A 23,599-nucleotide genomic window follows, 5' to 3' on the forward strand; every position below is an offset into this window, starting at 1 on the left:
GCTAAAAAATTCCTCTTTCAATTTCCTCCTTTTACTTGCTTGGGTTATTGACAAAACTACTGCTCTGGGAATACCCTCTAAAGAAGAATCTCTCTCCCCTTGTCAGAATTACAGGAGTTTGTTGGTAATGGCCTGAATACATTGAGCTTTCCAGAGCAACGCATTTGATTAAAATGTTTCAACCATCAAGAGCTAGAGGCAAAGTTTATTCACAGATTTAACATGATGGAAGGGATCATTCTGATCATCTAAGTGTAACTATTCTTCCTGGGTCACCTTATATTCAAGAGCGATATTACATACAATATGCCATACTGGAACAGAAAACTGTTTCACACACACACATAGAAAAAGGAGTTTTGGATACTAGATTCACAGTCAGTAATTTTATTAAAATATAGAATTGACAATAACATTTTGAAGAAAATCTATTCAGCATTTACAGAACTAGAGGAAAAAGCTCACAAGTATCTGATCTTAAAATTTGCTTGCTTTATATTTTTCTTTTTCCTCTCACAAATCATCCTGGAAAATAAATTGCCTTATGCAGCAAATGGGTAACACTGCTTTAAGACATAACAGTGCAAAACACAGCAGTTGTAGTGCTTTATCATAGATCACACTGTACTCGAGACATACTGACAGCCTCAAATATTGCCCAGCTATGAACTAGATTTTGACTGAAATGCTGGGAGATAAGATAGTCCCTCAGCATGACTTAAGAAGTGGGTGAAAAGTCTGACAACTGGAGTTTTAAGCAGCACAGGTACTGACAGCCAAGGCACAAAATAGCCAAGGGCAAATCATAACTTTTTTTTTTTTTTTCCCTTTTAACAGCTTCCTTTCTGTTTGTGTTTTCTGGTTGCCTCAAAATAACACATTCTTCAAGCAAGTTCTCCTTTTTCTAAGCTAGAAATCTCTGAACCATATTTATTAACTTACCTGCAAAAACAGCCTGCTCCTGTGATTTTGTACACACAAACTAATTCGTATTCTGCGTGCAAAGTATTACTAGTTCAGCTATGCCTAAAAAGCATTTCAGGAAAGGCACATACTAGCACCTCCACAATTTTGCCCTCTCAGTGTGTATCCTAAGTGTCTCCAGCAAGGAGCAGACTTATTGTCAGCAAATGCATGCCAACTTGTAACTCTTCTATGAAGCCCTTTGTGCATTGTCACTAGCAAACCAAGCAGCAAGGACAAATTCTGATTTATTTAAGGAAATCTCCATCCTGATCACCAGGAAGTCAGTATTATAAGACCAACAACAGTTATTGGGTAAAGCAGACGTTGTTAGGCAAGGGCTAAATAGACACAGCAAGCCAACCCAAGATACACATATAAGTTACTTCGGTCCTGGATAGTCTATGAGCCAAGCAGTACACTCTTACTGGCTTTAAAGAGATTATTTTGGTCCTAAATAATTGGGGCAAGTGGGGGAAGAAAAGAATAATAAAACAGTAAAATTATATTCAGGAAATTAAGTTCAGTTTCCTGGCACTTCCACGCAACACATTTGCTTCAATAGGAGGCACATGGGATTAATTTGACACATAGAAACAGGAAGCTCTCTAATAACAGACAGGAAAATGTATTTTCATGCAAGTTCTGCATAAAGCAATTTTTTATACCTTCCCTCATTTCTTAAGGGAGAGGAATATTTAAAAGCAGTTTCCTATATATTCACCTTCCTCTCTTTTGAAGTTTTCAAGATACTTTTTAAGTATCAGCTCTCCTTGATAAATCTCAACTTTAGAAAAAATAAAAGTAAAAAACCTTGCATTGACCAGGAAAGCACGTAAGGCAACTCGTTCTCCTTTGCAGTGGTCTCTAATGCGTCTACAGATTCCAGTCACTGCTTAGATTAGCCCTAACGATGCTATAGGTTTTCTGTGAACACACTGTATAAACAATCAGATTTTCAACCACTGCAGACCAGTCAACGAAATGCAGCGGGTAACAGAAAGCCAGGAGCAAGGATAATGATAGTCCAAACTTCATTTTTCTATTTTCAAAAGTAAAACAAAACCAACAACAATGAAAAAAATATCAGGTAGGGCATAGCTGTCATCCCAGCCTTTAAATAACACCCTGAACAATAAAGACATTTTTCATAGACTAAAGCAGCATGCTATTAAAGCTTCATTTAGTTATTTCCCACTGCAAGATGGAAACCCAAAAGACTACTGAAGTTTTGCTAACATAATCCCATAAAATCATATCCATGTAATAGGCAGAGATACAACAGTAGCAGTGGAGGACTTTTTTTTTCTTGTCAGTGTTTGCAGACACCTTACTGCAGTGAATGCTGTCCTGAATGCAAATTACCTCAGCTCCCCAGGAGGCACACTGCAATGTCTGAGACTGCCAACATATGGTACAATGCCAGAAGACATACATTTAGGAAAAAGGGAACAAAAGAAAAAAACAGTCCAGAAAGGGTGCAAATTTGCACCTAGGTGAACAAAGCCAAGGAACCAGTGCAAGATTTGAATGGCACAAAAGTTAACCTACTCTATGAGCAGTAAGGACAGAGGTGAAGGAATAGAATAGCAGAAAGAAGCTATTTCTTACTATGAAAGCAAGTTACTGTGTCCTTGTGTTGAGCTATGTCTTCACAGCTAAATCAAGTGCACTAAGAGGAGATACAACCTTCTAGGATAGCTTAATTCCATGAAGAATCAAAGTAGTGCTGTGCTCACACCTTGCAGAGCTCCTGGTTTATGAAAGATGCTGAACAAGCAAGCAATAACCTGCAGCTGTTTCTTGGAAGAAAGTTGATCTTGAGTTAATATGCATAGATGCATTCGAAGTAAAGATTTGTTCAAGTTAGTACCAACTCTGAATTCTAATTTAGCAGAAAAAAAAAGGACACCAAATCCACATTAGTTATTCCTTTCAAAAACTCATTATTAATCATGCTACTCCACTCATTGCTCTTCTCTGAACTGTATCTATATATCAACCTTGACATTTTCCAGCCATTTCAAAGTATCTCTGAAGATTCAAGCACTCTTTTGTCCAAACCTTTAAATTAGTGTTAACTTCTAATAGGAAATAATTCTTGCTTTGTCCTGTTGATAGTTTAACATACCAAGCTTTTTCAAACTCATATGTTAACAAAACTCAATTGCAATTTTGCACATGATGATGAATCTCAATGATTTGGACTATAGTATGCTGAAGAGGAAAAAGATTCTTCTGTTAGAAGTCAGAAGAGATTGTAATTCACAACAAGACTGATGCTGAAAAGGGAATTTACATAGCCCATTTCAGCATTAGAAATGTTTTCAGACAACACCAAGAATGAAAATACTCCCTGGACTTCTGCCTCACAGCACAGAAATCCTGTGGCATTCCCTACTTTATCAGGCCAATGTCAAAGGCTCTAAGGAAACTCTTGAATGTACAGGAGTTTTAATAGGTCTTAAGTCTCTGCACTGAGTAGCACACAATTTACTAGTCTGAGATCTGATATGCCCGCCATATACATAATCTAGATTTTTTCTAATGTATTTGTAAGCAAATGTAGCTCATTTAAAACATCTAGTTTCTCCAGTTGCTTTCCAGATACAGATCTGAGACAACTGCCTAAGTCCTGTTCCCAAGAAGTAATGTAAGTAACTGGCATATTTCACAACACAATCACTGGAGATACGTGGGCTACACTAACTTCTCCTTCCAAGCAAGTTTTCAAACAGGTCAAAGGTATACATTAGAAAACCCCTTTAAAATCCAGTTACATTTTGTAAGGCAAAAAAGTGTAAACATCTGCTGTTGGGTTTTGGGAGGTGTTAGGTTTGTGTGTTTTTCTGACAGAAAGAACACACCCAGCTTCATATTACACCTGGGGATTAAAGCTTATACTTGCAGAAGAGAAGCCAGTGCAGTCATATTCTAACTACAAAGAACAGAGAGGGAGGCTATAAAGCTATCCTGGGGTTACAAGGTGCTGGAACACATGCCACAGTGTCCTTTGCCATCAGCAGGAGCAAATAAGGAGCCAAAGTCCCACTAACAGAAAAGAGATTGTTTGTATACACAAGGTTTCTTCACCTCATTTTCTAGGAGAAATGGATTATGAATTAAAAAAGGGAGGATTTATGCACCTACATGAGAAAAGCCCCAAATCATCCCCAAACCTCCCTTTTATTTCCCATATTTTTGGGATTCATTTCCTTACCTTAATTTTGTGAGGTTTTCATCTTGCAGTCGTATTTAGCAATCATGATGCAGGAAAGTACTATGAAGTTGGTTATTGCAGTGCAATTGATAAGGGGCATGTTGCTCTTGTTGTGACCCTTCCTGCCATCCAAACCCCACAAGAAAGCTCACACTGAAAAGCTACATATTGGGCATATGATTACTAAATAGAAGTAATCCAGAGGAGGTGTGTGCACAGGTGAAAAGAGCAACAATAAGAGACTGCAGAGAGTAAGAAACTGTTACACAGAAGTCCAATTTAACAGTAACAGCAGAAGTCTAATGAAACTAACAGAAAACATGGGAGCCCTGTTGAAAGCATACCTCTATGAGAGAATGAAATCCATGAAGTCTACATACTACAAATACACCTGTCATTTCCTCTTTGCCAATGTAAACACACAAGTAAAGCCTTGGAGGGTGTGTATGTGGGGGGGGAAATCACACCACCAATAAAAAATTGTGTATTCATGTACATATCCAGAGCCACTACGTATTAGAGCTAAAATATAGCACACTATGAAGACCAACATGAGAATCAGTTCCTATATGTGCATACTCATTATCAAATTAAGCAGGCCTTTTGCCTGGTAATTAGTGAAAATACAGCCCCCAAGCAAAACACCCCATCCTTGTATTTGACATGTCATCATTCCCAACGTCTTAACAAGCAGATATCAGAGACTATTTCATCCACCGTGTCCTTCCACATGCATAAACCAAGCTGGCGTGATGTCACAAGCATGAGCACAGCATGTCACATCTGCTGTCATATCACAGAAGTTTAGACATATGAATGGGTGTGTGCATTAACCTGCTTGAAAGCACAACCTCCTGAAGTTTGGATTTCATGATAGCTAATTTTTACAGCATGACCAAGGTAACACAGATAACCAGCCTAGACTGACAGTCTCTTAATAGTGCAGCGTTAATGTTCTAGCAGCTGCCTCCTAGAGCAAAACATGTCAAACAAGTCTAACACAAGTCTGTTGCTCAAGGCAAGAAAGAGGCATTGGGGAAGGGCAGGTGTGAGACATGGGTCTGCCAAAGGAGGGGAAAGTGCTTTCCTGGAGTACTGCATTTGGCTCTGGGGCCCCCAACACAAGGGGGACATGGACCTGTTGGAACTGAGTCCAGAGGAGGGCCACAAAGATGACCCAAGGTCTGGAACACCTCGTGTATGATGACAGGCTGAGAGTTGCACTTGGTCAGCCTGGACAAGAGAAGGCTCTGGGGAAACCTTAGAGCAACTTCCAGTACCTGAAGACTCTTTACAAGGGAATGCAGTGACAGGACAAGGGAGGATTGCTTTAAAGTGAAAGAGGGGAGATTTAGACTAGACATCATGAAGTTCTTTACTGGGAGGGTGGTGAGACACTGGAACAAGCTGCCCAGAGAAGCTGTGGCTGCGCCATCCCAGGCAGTGTTCAAGGCCAGACTGAATGGTGCTTTGAGCAGTCTAGTCCAGTGGAAGGTGTCCCTGCCCATGGCAGGGGGGCTGGAACTAGATGAGCTTCAAGGTCCTCTTCAACCCGAACCATTCTAGAATTCTTGACAGTCTAAACGCTGTTAAAAATTGAGAACACTCTATGCCGAGACGGGGGCTGACAATATGAGCTCAGCTGCAGCTACCCCCAACTCCGAGGGCCAGGAACGCTCTCCCCCGTCAGACTCAGCCCCACCAAGAAGTGGCTCCGCCACGGCCGCCCACCAGGCATTCGCGTGAGTCCTGCTCTGCAGTGTATGGGCACGCACAGCGAAAGTTGGTTAAAAGTGAGCCTCCTCCCTGCCTTTTGTCGAGGAAACGCGACCTTGTATTTATACAAACGGCCCGCTGCCAGGCGAACAGGCAGGGGGGAAGCCCGTGGGTGCAGGCCGCAGGAGTCAGCCCTCACCGAACCCACACGGCAGAGCGACCCTGGCAGCATCGGAGCTGCCGCTGTCCCCACTCCCCCGGAGACAACCCTGCCCCAGTCCCGCCCGCTGGCACCCCGGCTATGGGCTAGGGCCGAAAGAACTATTAGGGCCATTACCTGCAGGCGTTCTGCGAGCCGCCGGCCCCGGCGGGACCCCCGCGGGGCAGGTGGGCGCTGCTCCGTTGCAAGCAGTGTCCGGGACGACGGCGGGGCTGGATTTCCTGCGGATAGCCGCCCGCCTGAAGCGCACACCCTCCGCTCCACTCATCCTTGGGGTAGGGGACAGACACGGAGAGTCACAGTAAGGGCGAAGCCCCGGGATCCTCAACGCCCCTCCCACCCCAGGGCCTGCGGGGCCGGCACAGCCCGAGGGCAGCACCTCCCTCCCTGCCCGCCCGCACGGCCTCCGGCACCGGCCCCTCACCTGCAGCCGCTCCCTGCCCTTCCCCTCCGCGCCAGCACCTGCCCGAGCGCCTCCTCCCGCCGCTCCGTCCCGTGCTACCCGTCCAGCGGCAGCCGGCCGCAGGCGCTGCCTCCCGCCGGCGTACCGAGACCCTGACTCCGCCGCCCGTCCCGGGCCGGGCTGCGCGGCCGCTTCTCTGAGCCCAGCGAAGCGGTGGGACTCCCCTCCGCGGCCCGGGCAGGGAAGTGGGCGCCGCTGCTGCCGCTCTTGTTCTGCTTCCTCCCGGCCGATGCCGAGCACCGCCGGCCCCGGCCCTGAGGGTGCCTGCTCCTGGCTAACCCCCGCTGCGCCGCCCAGCCCCACAGAGTTCTTACGCTTCCTCTGTACACTGATCTCTCACCGTTCACCTCTGGAACAACCTCCCTGGAAGCGGAGGCCCAATTCCAGTAAGATTTATCAGTGTATGCGAAACAAGTTTGCCATAATGCAGTCCCCCCTCTTTCAACGAGAACATTCACAGAGGCATCCAATTCTGAGCACTTAAAAGTGAGTTTTGATGCCAGCAATTAAGCTGCAATACTGGCATCAGTAATAATTCCTGCTAAAATGGTATGTTCAAGCCAAAGCTGTAGAGCCCCTCTCTCTCTAAATTTTAATCAACATCTACTGAGAAAAGCAACAAAAAAGCTTTACTGCTATGAGACCTGGGAATACGTTCATTTATAGCAACAGGTCTGAAAGCACCTGTTCAACTAAGACTTGATGTTTAAAAGGCAGAACATCTCCACCTGTGCCACCTTGACAGTGGGTTATGGCAGTCACTAGTAGGCAGGATGAGATCTTTTGGGTCAGTCAGGGAGCTTGATGTGGTGAAGTTAGAGGCAAACCAGCTGCAAAGTGATGGCCCCACTATACAGGAATTTCCTGGGCTTTGGAAACCCCGGGGTTCAGGGCTTCTTTTAAGATGGCCTCCTGTTTTGCAACATGCTGCCTCATTTGCCATCAGCCATGCGTGGAGAATTTCATCATGAAAGAGAAGGAGTGAATACAGCTATACTCAGGAATATTCTCCTTTTATCAATGGTCTAATTGGACAGCCTTTAGTTGCCTGGAAGTCCAGGGGCTTGCAAGAATATTCTGGGGAAGTACCCCTCTGCACCTGCCCTGCTCCTATGTTTTTTCTTTGCCCCCGTCAAAGAAATGAAGTGGGTAAGAGAGCCCTTTCGTTTGACCCATACAGCCATCCTTACGCTCTTACATCTTCAGCAATAAGATTTTATGGACTGCTCAGGCAAGCTGCTGACTTTGCAACTTCCTTGTCTCCTGGGGGACAAGGATACCTTCTGTCAGCACCTACAGTCATGCACGCAACACATCTGCATGGCAAAACCACGTGATGCGGCATCGCCTTCTGCCAGAGTCCTGTGCTGCAGTGTGAGCCTCATGCTGAGTCCTTTCCAGCAGGCTTTCTTGGCGTGTAGGGCCTGTCAGTAACACGCCTCCTCCTAATGTCAGGGGATCACCTGTGTGAAGCCCTCTTTGACCCATGGGAGGCAGGGCAGCGGTGAGAAGCCGTGGTGCTGCTCCTACCATACATGCAGCAGCAAAGGATCATGAGGCAGAAGTTAAATGAGTGGGTCTTCTGCTTTCCGTGTTAGAGAGCAAGTCAGCAGTGAACACAGGGTGGGGGAACTGGTGCAGCTGGGATGTCTGTCACCACGTGCCAAGATCCTCACTCTTTGTCTCTTTCAGAAATCATTTTCAGAAGACGGTTGATATCTTACAGCCTTCCCTTTCATTTCCCATTAAAACTGAGGCAGTCAAATCACCTGGATTTTAGTTGCATGGTAGCAATTGCAAACATGAGGCTTTATTTTTGCAAACATACAAAAAAGCAGGGGCTCAGAGGTAGAAGAATTATTTATTTCCTGACTTCAGTCGTCTGACCTGGGTTGAGCATATGGAGGAGAATAACACTTATGTTACGAAGAGCAACAGTACCCGCTGACTATTGTGAAGAGCTAGAGATTCTTGTAAACTTTACCTAGGAATAGCTCATGGATGTGTACCAAGGATCAATCATTAACTCATTCAGATAAAAATCTCCTTCCAGGACACTGGTATGCATTTAAATCTTCCTCTGGACTCAGACCAATTCTAATACTAAGTAATGCTTTGTATTACTGATTTAAACAAGGAGAGAGCAACAGAGGCAGAGAACCTCTCATTAATAATTCACAAAGTACCAAGAAGGAAGTATCAGCCTCGCTTTACAGGGCAGAAAAATAGGTATAATGGAATTAAGTGATTTGGTCAAAGTTGTCCAATATGTCAATATGGTAGTCATATACATGACATGAGCTATGGGAATGAAAGTAAATTTGCAAATAGATCTTTCTCTATTTCTTTTATAAGTGATAACTGAGATTAACCTAAGTAGTACCCAATTGCTCAACTGCCAATCTTTAGCCAGGCATAATTATCACTTATTACTGAACTTTGTACTTGCCTCTTTAAAGTTCTGCTCCTGGAAGGAAAACAGCTAAGGAGGCAAGGGCAAATGCACACACCCTACAAATGTGAACCAAATGGCAGGAACTATGTTAATTTTGTTTCTGCGATGTTATCAGTGAGTGGTAACTTATTACAATGTCACTCTGGAAAGTAAAGGTCACCTCAGAAAAGAGAATCATGACAACTCTGGCATCGAGATCGGTCACAAAAATCTCATTTTCTTGAGAAAATCCTCCTGGAGCACCCTGATGTATTTAAAGCTGTGAGTTGACTCTCTATGATAGAAGAAATTCACACAGTCAGTATATTCATGGTAAGTGTAGAGCATTTATGTACTGCAGTGCAATACAGGCTTCCTTAGAGCAGCTTATTGTCCCTGTTTTTTTCAGTTAGTTACAGCACAGACCTGACACTGCTGGTTCAAGCTGGCTCTGAACTGCCATACACCAAGTGGGCTGTTCTGCCTGCTTTTAGAGTGGAACAAACGGCTGCCGTTTCTGGCATGCCCTTCCTCCTTTTTTATGTACTGCTCTCAACCTCTCTTGTTCTCCATCTCCAGGGAGAGACAAAGAGTCTTTTGGCAATGTCAGCAAGAAGGAAAAAAATTCTCCAAGTGTAAGAAGTCAATCTGAGATACTATCTTGGAAAACATCATCCTAAATGATTAAAAATTCAGTGTAATAACTGGAGAAGGGACTCGACAACAGAAAAATAAGCTTAAATGTAGACATTGCTGATGCTACTTAAAATGTATGAAGGTCAGAAAATAAATTTGGTTGAATAAATAAAAATAAAATAATAAAAATAAATTAGGCTGAATAAAAGCCTTGCAGCATACATCCCACACTAGGCAAAGTGTGGGAAGAGTTACATATCCCCTTGTTGTATGGTAACTGAGGTAAGCTACAGCTAACCTGTTCAGGTATGGGCAATATCTGGGCCATCTGGCTCTGAAGCTTTCTTTGGTGGTGGTGAGAAATGCAGTGGTGGAGACTTGATTTAATTGTACCTATTTGCATGTGGGAGGAACAGGAAGCCTATATACAAGCACGCAGAGGTGTAGAAGGAAGGCAAGGACAGCTGGCAAGGCTTAGCCTCAAGAAAAAGTTGAAAGAATTCATATCATGCTGCTGGAGCCCTAAGGCATTCAGGGAAACAGGACTTTATAGGCAATCTTTGTTTCGTTTGTGAGAAAACAAATGCTTTACTTTGTATGTAAACCATTGTTCCTCCAGTAAACCTCTTTGTATTAACCTTTTCTTCTCCTAATGGAAACAGCCTTCAGAAGACTTGCTTTTCACTGACTCCTTGAGTGAGACTGTTTCTGTTGTTGCTTCTGGTCAAGTTTCTTCTGCTGGAGTTTAACTTTATTTTCTTCTCAGTTACACGATAAATTTGTTCTGGAATTCAGTTTATGCCTCTAGCTTTGATTTCTCTGAGTACTACCTTGTGCAGTAGCCTGAGTAGTAACATATTTTCGGAACATTAATCTATAGAACCCTGAAACAGAAGATGAATAAACTAACAAAAATACATGTATGTTTCTAAACATTACCAACATTAGCTTATTTAAAGCTGACGTGAACAGTACCTTCTCTCAGATCTGACAGAAAAATACCATTCTCTGTTAGATATGAAATTCCAAATAGAAAGTAAAATGAAAATGCAGCTTATGATACAGAAAATCCACACCTAAATACATAGCTACCCAAGCCAAGTACTGCCTAAGTTAGGGTACAGCTCATCACACGTTTTGAATCTTCTGTGAACTACATATGGTATATCCCACAAACCAGTTCTGCCAGCAGGGAAGTATAATGAGGAACAAGAACCGATATAGCAAAAGATAGAGTAGGATAGTAATTAGAGAAGAATCTCATCTCAGGCCCCCATGCACATTTCAGATAAAAGGTCTCTTCCTATGGCAGCAGCAGTTACAATACACAAAGCAATTGCAGTGTGGGCAGCAGAGATAGAGAGACTAAGCAAGAAAACGTGAGGCAGATACTTAACCTCAGTTAAATCAGCAGGCAAACACAGAACCCAGCATTCAAAGATATAACCTGACTTTTAGCCTGAGGCTGCAGGCTCTGCCTTCTTAGCCTGGGGAGTGGCTTATAAAACTGAGAGGGACTCAAGCCTGATGCTTATTCCTTGTGCAACACCTAGCACACATGTCAGAACAGGGTGGGGACCATGAATGTATAGCATTATGATGGCTTACTCCAAACAAAAATGCACCCACCTCTTTTGTAACTTACCGCCGTATCTTAGAGGTGGCTTTACTTCCTCATGAGAAGGAGCTGTGAGATCAGCATCGTGAATTAGGATTCAAACATCAGAAGTAATCCATGACAGGCAGTCCAAGGCAGGGTTAAACAAATCTTACTGGAACAAAACCCGATGGGTAGATAGCCCTCAAAAGAAAATCCATAGCAGCTTCTTTTCACCCAGGAAATGCTTCTGATATAAATCTCCATTCTGTCTTGCCTGACTGTTTAAGAGGGAACATTGTTGTGTTTAATCTATTTCCCCGTTTTCATTTTGGGCCCTATCAAAGGTAGTTATGGGGACTACACAGCAGCAGGTTTTGTCCACTTTCAGCCACTGTAAGAAAGAATCCTATTCATACCCCCTACAGACAGGGCTTCTTTCTCTACCACACAGAATGCTGACATGTAGCTGGAAGAAAGATTTCTGCTATGTACTGCTTCAATTTTTAATTTCATCTTACCCCTTTTTTGATGCACAGAAGTATTTTGTCTACTGCAAGAAAATTCTTGACATTTACAGCAAATATGTTGAGATAAAGCTATCGCACATATCCCTTAGTTTTACGGAAGGACTGCTGCTTAGAGGGAGTAATTACTATTTAATCAGTTTTGTTAGATGAGTCTTGCAGAACCGCATTAATTTAACAAAGACTGATTGCCTTTAGAAGTCAGAATATTCTTCATTATCACCACCACAGGTTATTGAAATGTTTCCTGCTATCCAATTAAGGTCAGACATTTAGATACCATTAGCAACAGTGCTTTAGCTTTTGATTTGCATTAACTACAGGTGAAAACAAACTTCCATACCATGATGTTAGTAAAAAGGAGAAAGCAAGCAAGCTATGCTCAAGAAAATGTTCTACTCTTCTGTTTCTTCTTTCCTTCTGTGGTGATAACCAACAGCCGTCTAAGTTCCTCATTTGAGACATTTTAGTGAGGTCTGACTCCCAGGGTAAGCGTGACAACTCTTCTAAATGTACCGCACATCCAGAATCAATAGTCTTTCTAGCTTTTTGCCAGATCAAGTTAAATTCACTGTTGAAAATTATGAATTAATAAATTAGGCAAAGCTGCTTCTGATATGGCCCACAAGTTCCTCTGGAAACTTGACAGGAAAATATGTGCCGGTGAGATCCTGGGAGTGCTCTTCTGTGGGGCTGCTAGGGAGCTGTCGGTGGGCTGTGCTAAGCTGCTGATGGTGGCAGTAGCCAGCTCCTAGTCACCAACTCTTATGGGCCCTGCAGCTTCTCCCTTTTCTCAGAGGGGCTCATGCCTGGTTAAGTGATGGGACAGTTGGTAGTGACTCCTGAGGAAAAGATGATAGCTTGTGCAGAAGGATCTGGTGACTGCTATAAGCTGTTCCTCTGGTGTGCTCCTTACGTGGGATTAATAAGATCCAGGAAAGGCTACAGCTGAGAGTAGGGGCTCCGTCCTCATGGAAACGTATGACCATGAAATGAAGTGCTCTTTGTCATTGTTTCACACTTATTCCCAATGCCTAGCCTAAGCTATAACATGGAATTGTACTTTGTTTAAAGAGCCCTGTACTGCTAAGGTGCTGTATACATTAAATATTAACCACTGTCTCTCTGTAAATGCTTACCCATACAGTTTGGTTCTCTGCTTAACAAATCAACACCTGGAGAGCAATTGGCTGGCAAAACATGTTGTGAAAAGTAAAGCATAACTATTACTTCCAGCTCTGGAAGAGAAGATACCAGTCTCAATATTGCAATATTCTCTTAACTTTGTTTTTTTTTCCTTATTGTAAAAACCAAGCTGTCAGGTACTTAATATTGCTTCTAATGAGGCATATGGTACATGCAGAGGAGTTTCAGCATGCTTCTCAATAATTTATAGTGACTTAAAACAGAGCGACTTCAAAGCTGTTGCTGTATTTGCAGACTAGCTTCATCCGCACTTGTTTTCTTTCATTCTGTTCTACATTCCACAGACTCCCTTGGATGTTTCTGGGATGAAATGTGATTATTTGGAGCAAAGGCTGTGAAAAGGATATAAATGCTACTCCTATTCCACTTGTTCTTGTATCCTGAATCTCAAAAATAGCATTCCATTCATATTTCTAAAAATTTTTACCTCCAGAGATCTAACGCTAATGGAACTCAATACTTCCAGTAAGCTTTACAGTACACATCTGAGGCTTTATGTACTGCAAATGGCTGTAAGTTTACCATTATGAAGTGTGCTGTGCTTTTTTATTCAAACATAAATAGTACTAAGCGTAACTGCGTAGATGAGGAGTCTGAAACCTCAGAAACTCCAGAATCTTAATTTGGGCTCTGTCACAGATTTATATTCATGATTCTGAACACAAGCTTTAAAAGGATGCAGTCATTTTAAGGGAAATCCCAAGTTCTCTACCAGAAAAAGAATATCTACATTTTACTGTGCTAACATTGCTGGGGGAAGAAAAGTTTTCCCATGTTTAGGCAAAGTTTTCATCTTGGGCCTAGTGAGTCAAATTGCCTTTTTGGTTTACAGACAGTCAGAAGGAGGGCACAGGTCTACGGAAATTAAAACCAGAAAGTGGATGTTAAACTACAGCTATTTATAGCAAGGATCTATTAATACCAAGCACTGCAGAAACAGGGAACGAGCTCTGCATGAACTCAAGCACTTGAGCAGTGCAGTTTCTGGAGTGGGGTATGTACCACATGTACCACAAAAAACCTCACCTTGCTGAGAGTACCTGGCTATCACATTTAAAACCACTTTGGTATTCCAGTGTGTGCAGGGCGGATGTATGTGGAGAGGTGAAGGGTTACATGTAAAGAAACTTGGCTCACTTTGTTGAGTGTTGATGTTTTTCCATCACACAGTCTCAATTTGTCTATCTGTAGGTGAGAGATAACGGTACCCATTTTGCAAAGATGTTTTGGGAATGAATTAATATGCGTAGAGTGCTTTGAAGATAAAAAGAGCTACTCTGCATTTGGCTTAGATAACAAAAACCTTTGAAAGCAGTGATGGCTTCACAGAGGCATTCTGGTTTTGAGTAATGTAGGACTTTGAGATTGCTGGTATTTGTATGCAGTGCATTTATATAAGTTCTAATTTAACATTTTGGATGGCTGAAGCTAGTCACAAAAGCACTCATCATTCACATTTTCACATTGCATGAGATACTCTCTGTTATGCCCAGAGTCTCGTCATCTGCTCCACACAGGTAAATGCCCAACATTCAGATGGAGCCCACTGAAGTCCTTGGTGCTTTGCTCCAACCCAGGGATCTCTTTAAATCCAGTTTCAAAGGAATGAACTGAATGGCAGGTCCATTCGTTCAGGTCAAAACAAGTTTTCCAACCACCTGTGGATGATATGGGTGAAACCCTACCTGATTCTAAAGTACCTTACCTGATCTACGGCCTGATGGTAGCATCATATACCTACAAAGGACAGCTGCTGCTTCATCTTACAGCTTTAACAAACTATCACTGTAGAAAGAGCTACCTTGGGTGGATCGGCATTGAGCCATCTAAGTTTACAGACATCTTCTATCTCTAGGAGAGGTTTCTGACATTTACTCATGTATAGGGGGATAGAAGACCTGTGTGCTGTGAAAACAGTAGCTCTTTTTCACCTGTGATTATAGGCCTTTCCCATCTCCGTGAAGGGGAGCAAAATATTGGGCCCACATCCTCTGCATTCAGATTTTGATTTTCAAAGCAGTTCTGTACTCACACAGCTTTCCATATTATATTCCTAATGTGAGTAGATGGCTTGGTTTAATACCTTAACCAATATGCCAGCATCAAATAGCAAAAATCAATTTAATTGAGAAAGTTTAATCAACACTAAAAAAAAGTTGGCAGCCCTCCCTAGGTAGAGAATTGTACGAATTAATTTTAAAGGAGTCACACGGAGAAGACTCCTGGGGAGATTCTGACTTGACACAAAAGGAAATTCTTTCACAATGAGAACACTCAGACATTGGGATAATCTCCCCAGGGAAATGGTGGACTCCCCAGTGCTGGACACTTTCAGCTGGACAGGGTGCTTGGACATCTAGTCTATGTCAAGAAAGGTCACTTTGCCAAGAAAGGTTGGACCAGATGATCCTTGAGGTCCCTTCCAACCTGGTGTTTTATGATTCTATAAACTGTATCACTAATTAATTCCAGAGTTTCCTGGTAACTCACTTAAGAGAGATGAAAGGACTTATTTTCCCCCCTTCATTTGGAGCTTTTCCACAAATAACATTTTCTCAATCATGTATTATTATAACAATAATTTAAACGTTTGTTTTTCTCTAAAACCACCTACCACATCTTATTCCTGAAGTTAGGTATCTCCAATATGATACAAGAGAATTTATAAATAATGGGTGAAATGTGTGTTTTCTAATATATTGGTCTAGTCAAGAAGGAATCATTTTTGTAAAGGTCAGTATTTTTTACTGGGTTATTAAGCTTCTGCTGAGTAGTCAGCTATAGTATTGAGCCTTATTTTTGTGCAAAGTTAGGACTTTCTTCTTTCATGCAGGCAATCTGTCAGACCTTCCACCGAGAGGCAAGCAGTTGTGCCTATGCCTTCAGTATACACAGATAGATGAAAGCTGGCTTTATTCCAAATATTTTTCCCAGGATGCACATAGTTATTATTATATATTTTAGCTCAATTATCCTTCATTTTGTTCTATATATAAAATCTTCTTTTCTACATTTGTCATTCACAGGCCGCTAGAAGATGTGGATATCAGTCCTTTGACATGGCCCACTTCGTAATTAGTACCTCTGTTCTTGCTATTGGTCTCACGAAATTTAGGTTTCAACATTGCTCAAAATTACGTAGTAATTTCTTGTGCTCAACCTGACTTGCCAGTGGCCTGTCAATGCTTTGTGGTGTTAGGAGAGTCAAACCATGGTGCCTGCTGCCTTTAGATATAACTGGGAGTTCTCTGTATTTTTCTAAGTGTCATTGTAGCATTTATCAAGGGTGAGATCTTGGAAAAAAAAGACTTGCAGTGGCAGTCACTGTAAACTTTAGTTTTGGAATCTTTCCTATTTTCATCTGGTATATTTTATAGGAAAAACAATAGTTCATTTGTCGGAAATTACCTCCTGCTCCAGAACAAGGAGTAATGGTGCTCCTCAGGGGAGTTATTACACAGACACTTTATTTGGAAACAAAATATGTGTTTTTGGAGGGTTTTTTTCTGCCCAGACTATTTCAGTGACCTTACTCATACCGTTGCCTCTCAGAGAGCTGCACAGGACCAGCTGAAGGGGTGATACACAGGACGGGAAAGGAGCAACATGGATTAGAAATTTCTCAAATCAACTCTGCTATGAGAATATTCACACAAGGAGCAATCCTCTGTGAAACTGCTATCAAAACAAATACACTGAGGAGGAGAAGTCTGGTCCCTCATCTTCTCCCCCCCCCCCTTTTTAACTCTTAGAAACTCTTTTAATTTAAAATCAAAGGGGAAGAACACCCAATGTAAGAAAATTCTATCAATCAGGAGCAGTCAAACTTCTGCTAAAATGATCATGGAATGCTGTTGCCAAAGGCATTTCTGCAATAAGCAGAGATAAGGTGGGTGACCTCCCTCTGCTAGAAGAGAAAAAGGAAGAAAAGAGAGAGAAGTTAGGGGCACTTCTAGACAAGTAACAGCTCTTGAACTGCATTTCTGTCACCATGCACAAATCCTGTTACTGTCCAAAGCACCTCTCCAGCCAGGCAAAAGCAAATCCAGCCCTCCAATAGTTCCCACTGAGTCAAACACCCCAGTGGGCTTGGAGATGCAGTCCTTCCTCCAGGCTATTCCCTTTTCCTGGCCTGTTCCTAAAAGCAGGACATTTGCTACCCCTCAAGGACCCTGCATAGCAGCGAGGTTCACCAGAGGAACTGCAGCCCTGCTGGGGCCAAGCTCTCAGAGCAGTGCAGAACTTGCTGCTGGGGCAGGATTTGGACTCCCTTGAGCTGAGAATAAGGCTCTTCTACAAGGGAAAAGGATATTTCTCACTTTAAAAAGCAGGTAGGATAGTATGGTACACTGTCCTGTACACAGCCCTACTAAACCAATTTTGTGATGACTTCAGTTCTTCCTTTGCTTTCACATCCCCTGAGGCTTGAGATTTGCATCGTACAATGCATTTTTGTACTGAGAAGACTGTATGCAGATGTTGCAGCATTTCAGTGGTTGCTCAAACCTGCTGGAAACACTATGTGGAAAGCCAGAATTTTAGTTTTTGCTTCAATCTCAGAACACAGAGGAAGCACTTTTGCTCTGATTCCCTTTTCATTTAATGTTGATTTCCATTAATTTCTTGTCTGATACCTTTTAAACTTACCATTATGGATCTTTAAGAAATAAGTAAATAAAAAAGTATTAGCCAAGGCAACACACTGCAAACTGATGTAAATAGAAGTAGACGAGACAGCATGGCATTAAATGAACAAAAATGGCCAGTTTATTCACTGGAACAGTTATGCATTACACTGTAATTTTAATTGGAACATAAAGATGTAAGAATCAGTATATTGTCTTCTTTTAATAATTTTCTTCAGCACTAGAGTGTTTTTCCCAACCATTTGACTGCATGATCATATTACACATGTACAAGCACAGACTTTATGAATCCCTCACAAGGCATTAATCTAGGATTGTCTACAAGGACAACAAAGAGTTAACATGGGAATTACTTCAATTTTAAAAACAAATGATGCACTTTTGGAAACAAGAATTTTTTTTTTTTTTTTTTGCTTTTAGCATAAAGTAGCAACAAGAAGAGTTTCCAATATTCAGTCTTTAGCAAATGAACAGATATACTTTTATATTCTTCACCACCTAGAAACACTCTATCATTTAACCCCAAGAAGGCAGGACAACATAATTATCAATTCAACATAGGAGCAGCTGAGTTATTACAGCAGTAAACATACAGTATACAAATTCGTGTTTGTCACAAACTCCACCAAAGTTAAAACTCTTTTGAAAGGAACACAGCAATCTGTATGATTTGTTAGATACAGAACATCATGCAAATGGAACACTCAATAGGTTACAAAAGTCACAAAACATCAGTTGGGGTTTTTTTAATTGTTTACAAAGGATCAAGTTCATTAATCCTTTAACAGTCAAACCACAGGGCAGAAAATCAATAGGGCAATAACTAATAAAATGGACTTAATCTATCCACAGGCATAGCACACATAGCCTGTGAACAGGAGGGGAAGAAAAAGCTAGATTACTCTTATTTCTTCTTCACAGCTGATAAAATAACAACTCAGCTAGCAAGTCAGTCTACTTGAAACTTTTATCAATCGCTTGGAAATCAATTGATTTCCAAAATATTTTTGAAATAACCATATACTCCATAAAAACTGCTCAACTCAGATTACTAATACTGAGAAAAAACATACACTTTTCTCCAATGACTTCTACAGCAAATCATGATAATCAAAACAAATACAGAGTTTAGTAGAAAGACATTTTTGAAACACAAAGCCCTGTCACCCAGGGTCTGTCTGCACATTAACTCCAGTCATAGAATACAGGATTTTTCCTTTACTTTTTGACAGTTTTCTCTTGGTTGCCATTAGATTTCACATAGGGGATTTTCAAGAACTCCACAGCAAACAGATTAAAAACTAATGACGATTTAAGCCACACACCTCCAAATGAAAGATACAGACTCTCTGTAATCATCCTCTTGCCTTTCTAGCAGGAAGAATATGCACATCTATCAAGAAATAAGAATTTTCTAGCTTAGTTATAGATATGGAAAAGCTACATGATGTTAGGAATCTCATGCATGCATTTTACATTGCATATTAAGATGCATTTGTGCCTGAAGGCGAAAGGCAATTGCTTTTTAGTTTCTTTTCCACAGGATGTTTAATTATACTAAAAAAAAATTAAAATAAATCTTAATGGCTAAACAAGCCTGAATGTTGTATATCCCTTTCAGACTCACTGCACACACAGCAAAGGAAAACTGAAGAAAAGTGATGACTGGAATTTTTAAAGAGATAACTATAGCAATTATCATACTTCAAATGTAAAGTATCAATGCCTGCCATTTTCACTTGAAGACTTCTGAAGTACAAAAGAAAGAAATTTACTGTAACCTCAGTGAATAGGCATCTTCCACCAAAGAAAGGAACAGACCTCAGAAAGGCTGATATAATACATACCTTATGATGATGATTAATTCAGCTATAGTGGAATTGGTAGCACAACTACTGACTTTGGCATTGCACACTGAACGATAAGGTTGGTATCAAAACAGGGCCCAGACTTGGGGGTGTTCTTCCCAGTGTGATAAGGACTGGGTCATATTTTACTAGCAGCTTATTTAAGTATTTCCAACATAACTTTCGTGAGCACCTTTATAGGTGAGGTCATATTTTGTAAATGAGGTTATATTTCATAACATAATCTCCTTTCTGTTCACACTTAGATATGTCAAATGGCTTAAAAAAACTTCACAATATTTGTTAAAGAGAAACTGAAAGTCATCTTGGCATTAAAACCTGCAGCGTTAATTACAGTTTCCTTCTATAAACCCTACTGTATAACTATGATTACATTAATTTACTGTGAAAAATGTGGATGGAGAAAGCACAGAGATGCCAGTCTGTCAATCAGATCAATCAGAAAGAATATCACTATTGCCTTCATTTAAAAGGCAGAAGCTTTTATACAATAAGCATGAAAAACGGTGATATTTTCCTCTGTTTATCTTCTGACTGATAGAAAATATATTTTCCATACTATTACATTTTACAAAGTACTTATTCATCCATTTCTTTCTCCTATTTAATTTTTTTTTCTTTTCCTTTTTCCCCACACGTTTCCTATAAACTGGATTTCCAGAAGTGTATCATTTCACTGAGCAAGGTATACTTTTTCACTACATCCGAAAATAAAACCCAAACCAAAATGCCTCAGAACTGAACAGGCTATTCCAAACACAAAGAAAATTCAAGGCCATCATAGAGAACAAAAGCTGCATTTCAGATACAAAAGTCAGAGGAGGATTTAAATTGCTTCCCTATTGTTTAGGACACATGTCAGCGTTTCTGAGTATACTCAACCATTACAAATATATGCTTTTTTTTTTTTTTTAATCTTTAAAAATCAGAATAGATTTCAATACATCATAAATTAATTTTAAATGGGCAAAATATAATATTTTGCAACCCTTCAAAAACCTGGCTTTTGTTTCTGTTCATCTGCATGTAAATATTTCCTACAAAATCTCTCACAAAGTTGTATGTTATCAATCATTATATACTAAAGAAGAGTTTATCATCTCACGTTCAAGATACGTATTTTATTTTGTACTGGTTAACTGACAAAAGTTGTCCCAGGGACCTACACAGTTTTACAACTGACAATGCGATAACTACAGCCATTTGTATGTTAAAGTTGGTTTGTTTCTAGTTCTCTTACATTTCCAACACTTAAGTATTATTACGTATAAAAAATGTAAATTTAAAACTTGAGACATGAAAAACTTAAAGCTTAAGAGAATAAAAAATTTAATAAACCCACTTATTTCTATAAAATGGGGCCACAATTTCTTTATCATTGGATGCTGCTCCGTAACTCTTGATCCACATGAACATACTAGTACAATGCTTCAATTCCCAAAATTGCTCTGCAAATCACAACTGGAAACAAATATGTTTCTAAACAACTGTTCCAATACAACATTTTTCCAAATAAATTTATATCCATATAGAAAAGAAATGTATTTCACTGAATTTCTTTTTAATTTAACTTAAATTCAGAGAAAATGCATTTGAGTTGGATATGAAAATAGGAAAAACTATTTCAAGTGCAGCCTGCAGTAACTATATTCAAAGTGCAATGCAAATTCTTTTTAACAATCTACAGTAGCTGTCTTTGTTGGACACAGATGTGGCCACTGTACAATATTCATACACCAGTCTGACAAGGTCAGGAATTTTGAGATGCCTTTTGAAGGCAGCATTCGCCTCAGACTATTATTTTTAAAAAAATAAAAATCAAAATAGAAGCTAATCGCAGTGTCAGACATCATGATAAAGCTGAACAAGGTTTCACTTGACTTTTCTATGACAAGACAACACATAGGTTAAGTATGATACTGAATAGCAATGTAAATGTATATTAGAAGAGTCATGCAAACTGCATGGAAACCAAAGTCAAAACACTGCCAAGTGTTGTCTGTTTGATCTGACCAGAATTGGATGTCAGTTTGTTCCTATTTTGTCCACCTCTGAATGTTCTGTTACAATAGCTGCTTTGCCAAGGTTACACGACATACGTTGGTGATGACATAGAGTATTTGTATTTACAGCACCTTTGTTACTGGTACTATGGTATTAATGATTCGTTAGGCACACTGAGTGGTCACCGATTCTTTCCTTTGCTGATGTTTTGTATATCGTAACATTTGGTAAGCACTGTTACTAACAGAAGACGGACTTCATTTTCTCAGATTCAGGCAGAATGTGAAAGAATTATTCCAGTCACACCTGCAGCAGTATTTTTTTTTCCCCCAGATGCTCTGTACCTTAGGCTGTACTGTGTTTCCCACCTGCAGGTCAAACGTGTGCTGCAGAGAAGGAATAAAGACATGGAAATATCTAAGACTCTCTTCTGTAAATTAATTAAGGCCACCTGACAAAGCAAGGAGTCTGCTAGTTACTAATAAGTAGGCAGGTAGGCAGTACTGCAGACTTAATTTTCTAGCTGACGACCAGACGGGAAGCCCATAGACACTTAGCCCTACTTAGCCACTGGCCTTGCTGTCAGGTACTGTGCAAAATAAATGTATCTATCCTTGATTTTGTTCTGAAACTCACTACTTTTTAAGAAGAAACCCAGACATACTCAGCTTTTACAGGAAAGAATCTTTAACTAGGAACACTGTGCACTGTTGCAATAGAGTCTGCGTAGTGTAGATCACCTGAGTATTTGTCATAAACTGACATGAGCTAAGGTTCTGCGTCTGTTGATTTTTGGCAAGGAAAAAATGCACTACAATATTCAACAAAGTCCTACTAACTTTGATCCACACAGTTAACCCTTCTTGCATGAATTCTTTCACCACAGAATACCTCACATGAAATGCATATTGACTTTGCCATTCATACTAGCCTTTCAAGGTAAGGCCTCAAGCTAGTACCCTGAATATGGGAGCGGGAGGAAAGAATGTTTTTAATTAGCACACAGCATCTTACTTATTTTAGATTTTCTTTCTCAGATACCAAATAGAAAGTAACCCCCCAAAACAGCACCAATTCATCTACTTGTCTGAAATGCAACAAAATCATTACAATGCAAGCAAACAACTGAAAATGACTGAATACATCATCCTTTCATCTCCTTCTTAGGCTTAAAATTTATCTTTCAGTGAAGAACTAGAACAAAACCAGAAGCTAGTCTAATAGGAATTAAAAAAACAAGAGCATAAACAGTATCAGTGCAACAGCAAAATATACAGTCATTGCTAACTTTCCAATTCAACCCATTTCCAACAGTTTTGTGCAATAAAAATTGGCCATATGCTGGCCAATGCAACAAGCCTCTTTTTAATATTAACACAGTCATTCCTCACTTAAGCTATTCCTCTTATTTTTAAAAAATAATATCAGTTAAATACAATTCTCAGAAAAAGAAAAAAAAAGAGACTGCATTTTATAAACGCAAAAATCTGGTGCAAATAAAGTAAGTAATAAATATCACACCCTTAATGACAGAAGGAAATTTAAACTGGTTCCTATGGCTGAACTTAGAGGATGTGAGGGCAGAATTTTTGTAACATACTTTTTTTTAACATTGGCTTAAGCCTCTCATTACTTCAGAGCTAAAGCCAAGCAGCTGGGAGGAACATTTTTGTCAAGATGTTAAATTTCACTACACTTTAGTTGTGATAGCAAAGTTTGAATACAATCAGAGGAACCATAAAAAGTCTTCTTGGTAGGTTGGGCTCTGTGCTTTGTGTTCTTCTTCTCAACCTTCCCTCAGTCGCTGGAGCAGGGGATATGAATCCAGATTTGTCAATGCAGCAACAAGGCAGGATTGTCTACCCGCTTGCTGGGAACAACCGCAACCTTTGTTGCACGAACTCCACTCTGCATTTTCTCTTACGTTTCGCATGAAGATTAGGGGTAAGGAGGAGGCTTAGAGAGACAGTTGAGAGGGGCACACTGAGAGCTGGAATGTGGCTGCTCTTCTGGAAGAGCATTAGGACTGAAAATCAAAAAGAAAACAGAAAACGTGCTTAAAATACATGGCAAACTTGTTATGTGCATGTAAAAGGCAC

At 40.5% G+C, this 23,599-nt stretch overlaps 2 protein-coding genes across 8 annotated transcripts in view; both read right to left on the minus strand.

Annotated features, from left to right (window-relative positions):
• FGD4 (FYVE, RhoGEF and PH domain containing 4) overlaps positions 1-6,886 on the minus strand; it is a 110,466-nt gene extending 103,580 nt beyond the window's left edge. Inside the window, exons 1-2 of one of the 3 annotated variants that reach the window (XM_065681634.1) lie at positions 6,668-6,886; positions 6,237-6,388 (exon numbers count right to left, since the gene is read on the minus strand). In XM_065681634.1, the coding sequence (XP_065537706.1) occupies positions 6,237-6,387 (151 nt within the window). In that variant the 5' untranslated portion in view covers position 6,388; positions 6,668-6,886. Of the gene's footprint in view, positions 1-6,236; positions 6,389-6,581 lie in introns of all 3 variants that reach the window. The other 2 variants (XM_065681625.1, XM_065681663.1) reach the window with 2 other exon arrangements.
• Positions 6,887-17,726: 10,840 nt separating this feature from the next.
• The window catches only part of BICD1 (BICD cargo adaptor 1), a 172,634-nt gene continuing 166,761 nt past the window's right edge, over positions 17,727-23,599 (minus strand). For 2 of the 5 annotated variants that reach the window (XM_065681686.1, XM_065681723.1), the window contains one exon: positions 23,368-23,526. In XM_065681686.1, the coding sequence (XP_065537758.1) occupies positions 23,439-23,526 (88 nt within the window). In that variant the 3' untranslated portion in view covers positions 23,368-23,438. Of the gene's footprint in view, positions 23,527-23,599 lie in introns of all 5 variants that reach the window. The other 3 variants (XM_065681678.1, XM_065681696.1, XM_065681714.1) reach the window with 3 other exon arrangements.

Source organism: Lathamus discolor, chromosome 1 (genome assembly GCF_037157495.1).
Source record: "Lathamus discolor isolate bLatDis1 chromosome 1, bLatDis1.hap1, whole genome shotgun sequence".
Lineage (NCBI taxonomy): Eukaryota > Metazoa > Chordata > Aves > Psittaciformes > Psittacidae > Lathamus > Lathamus discolor.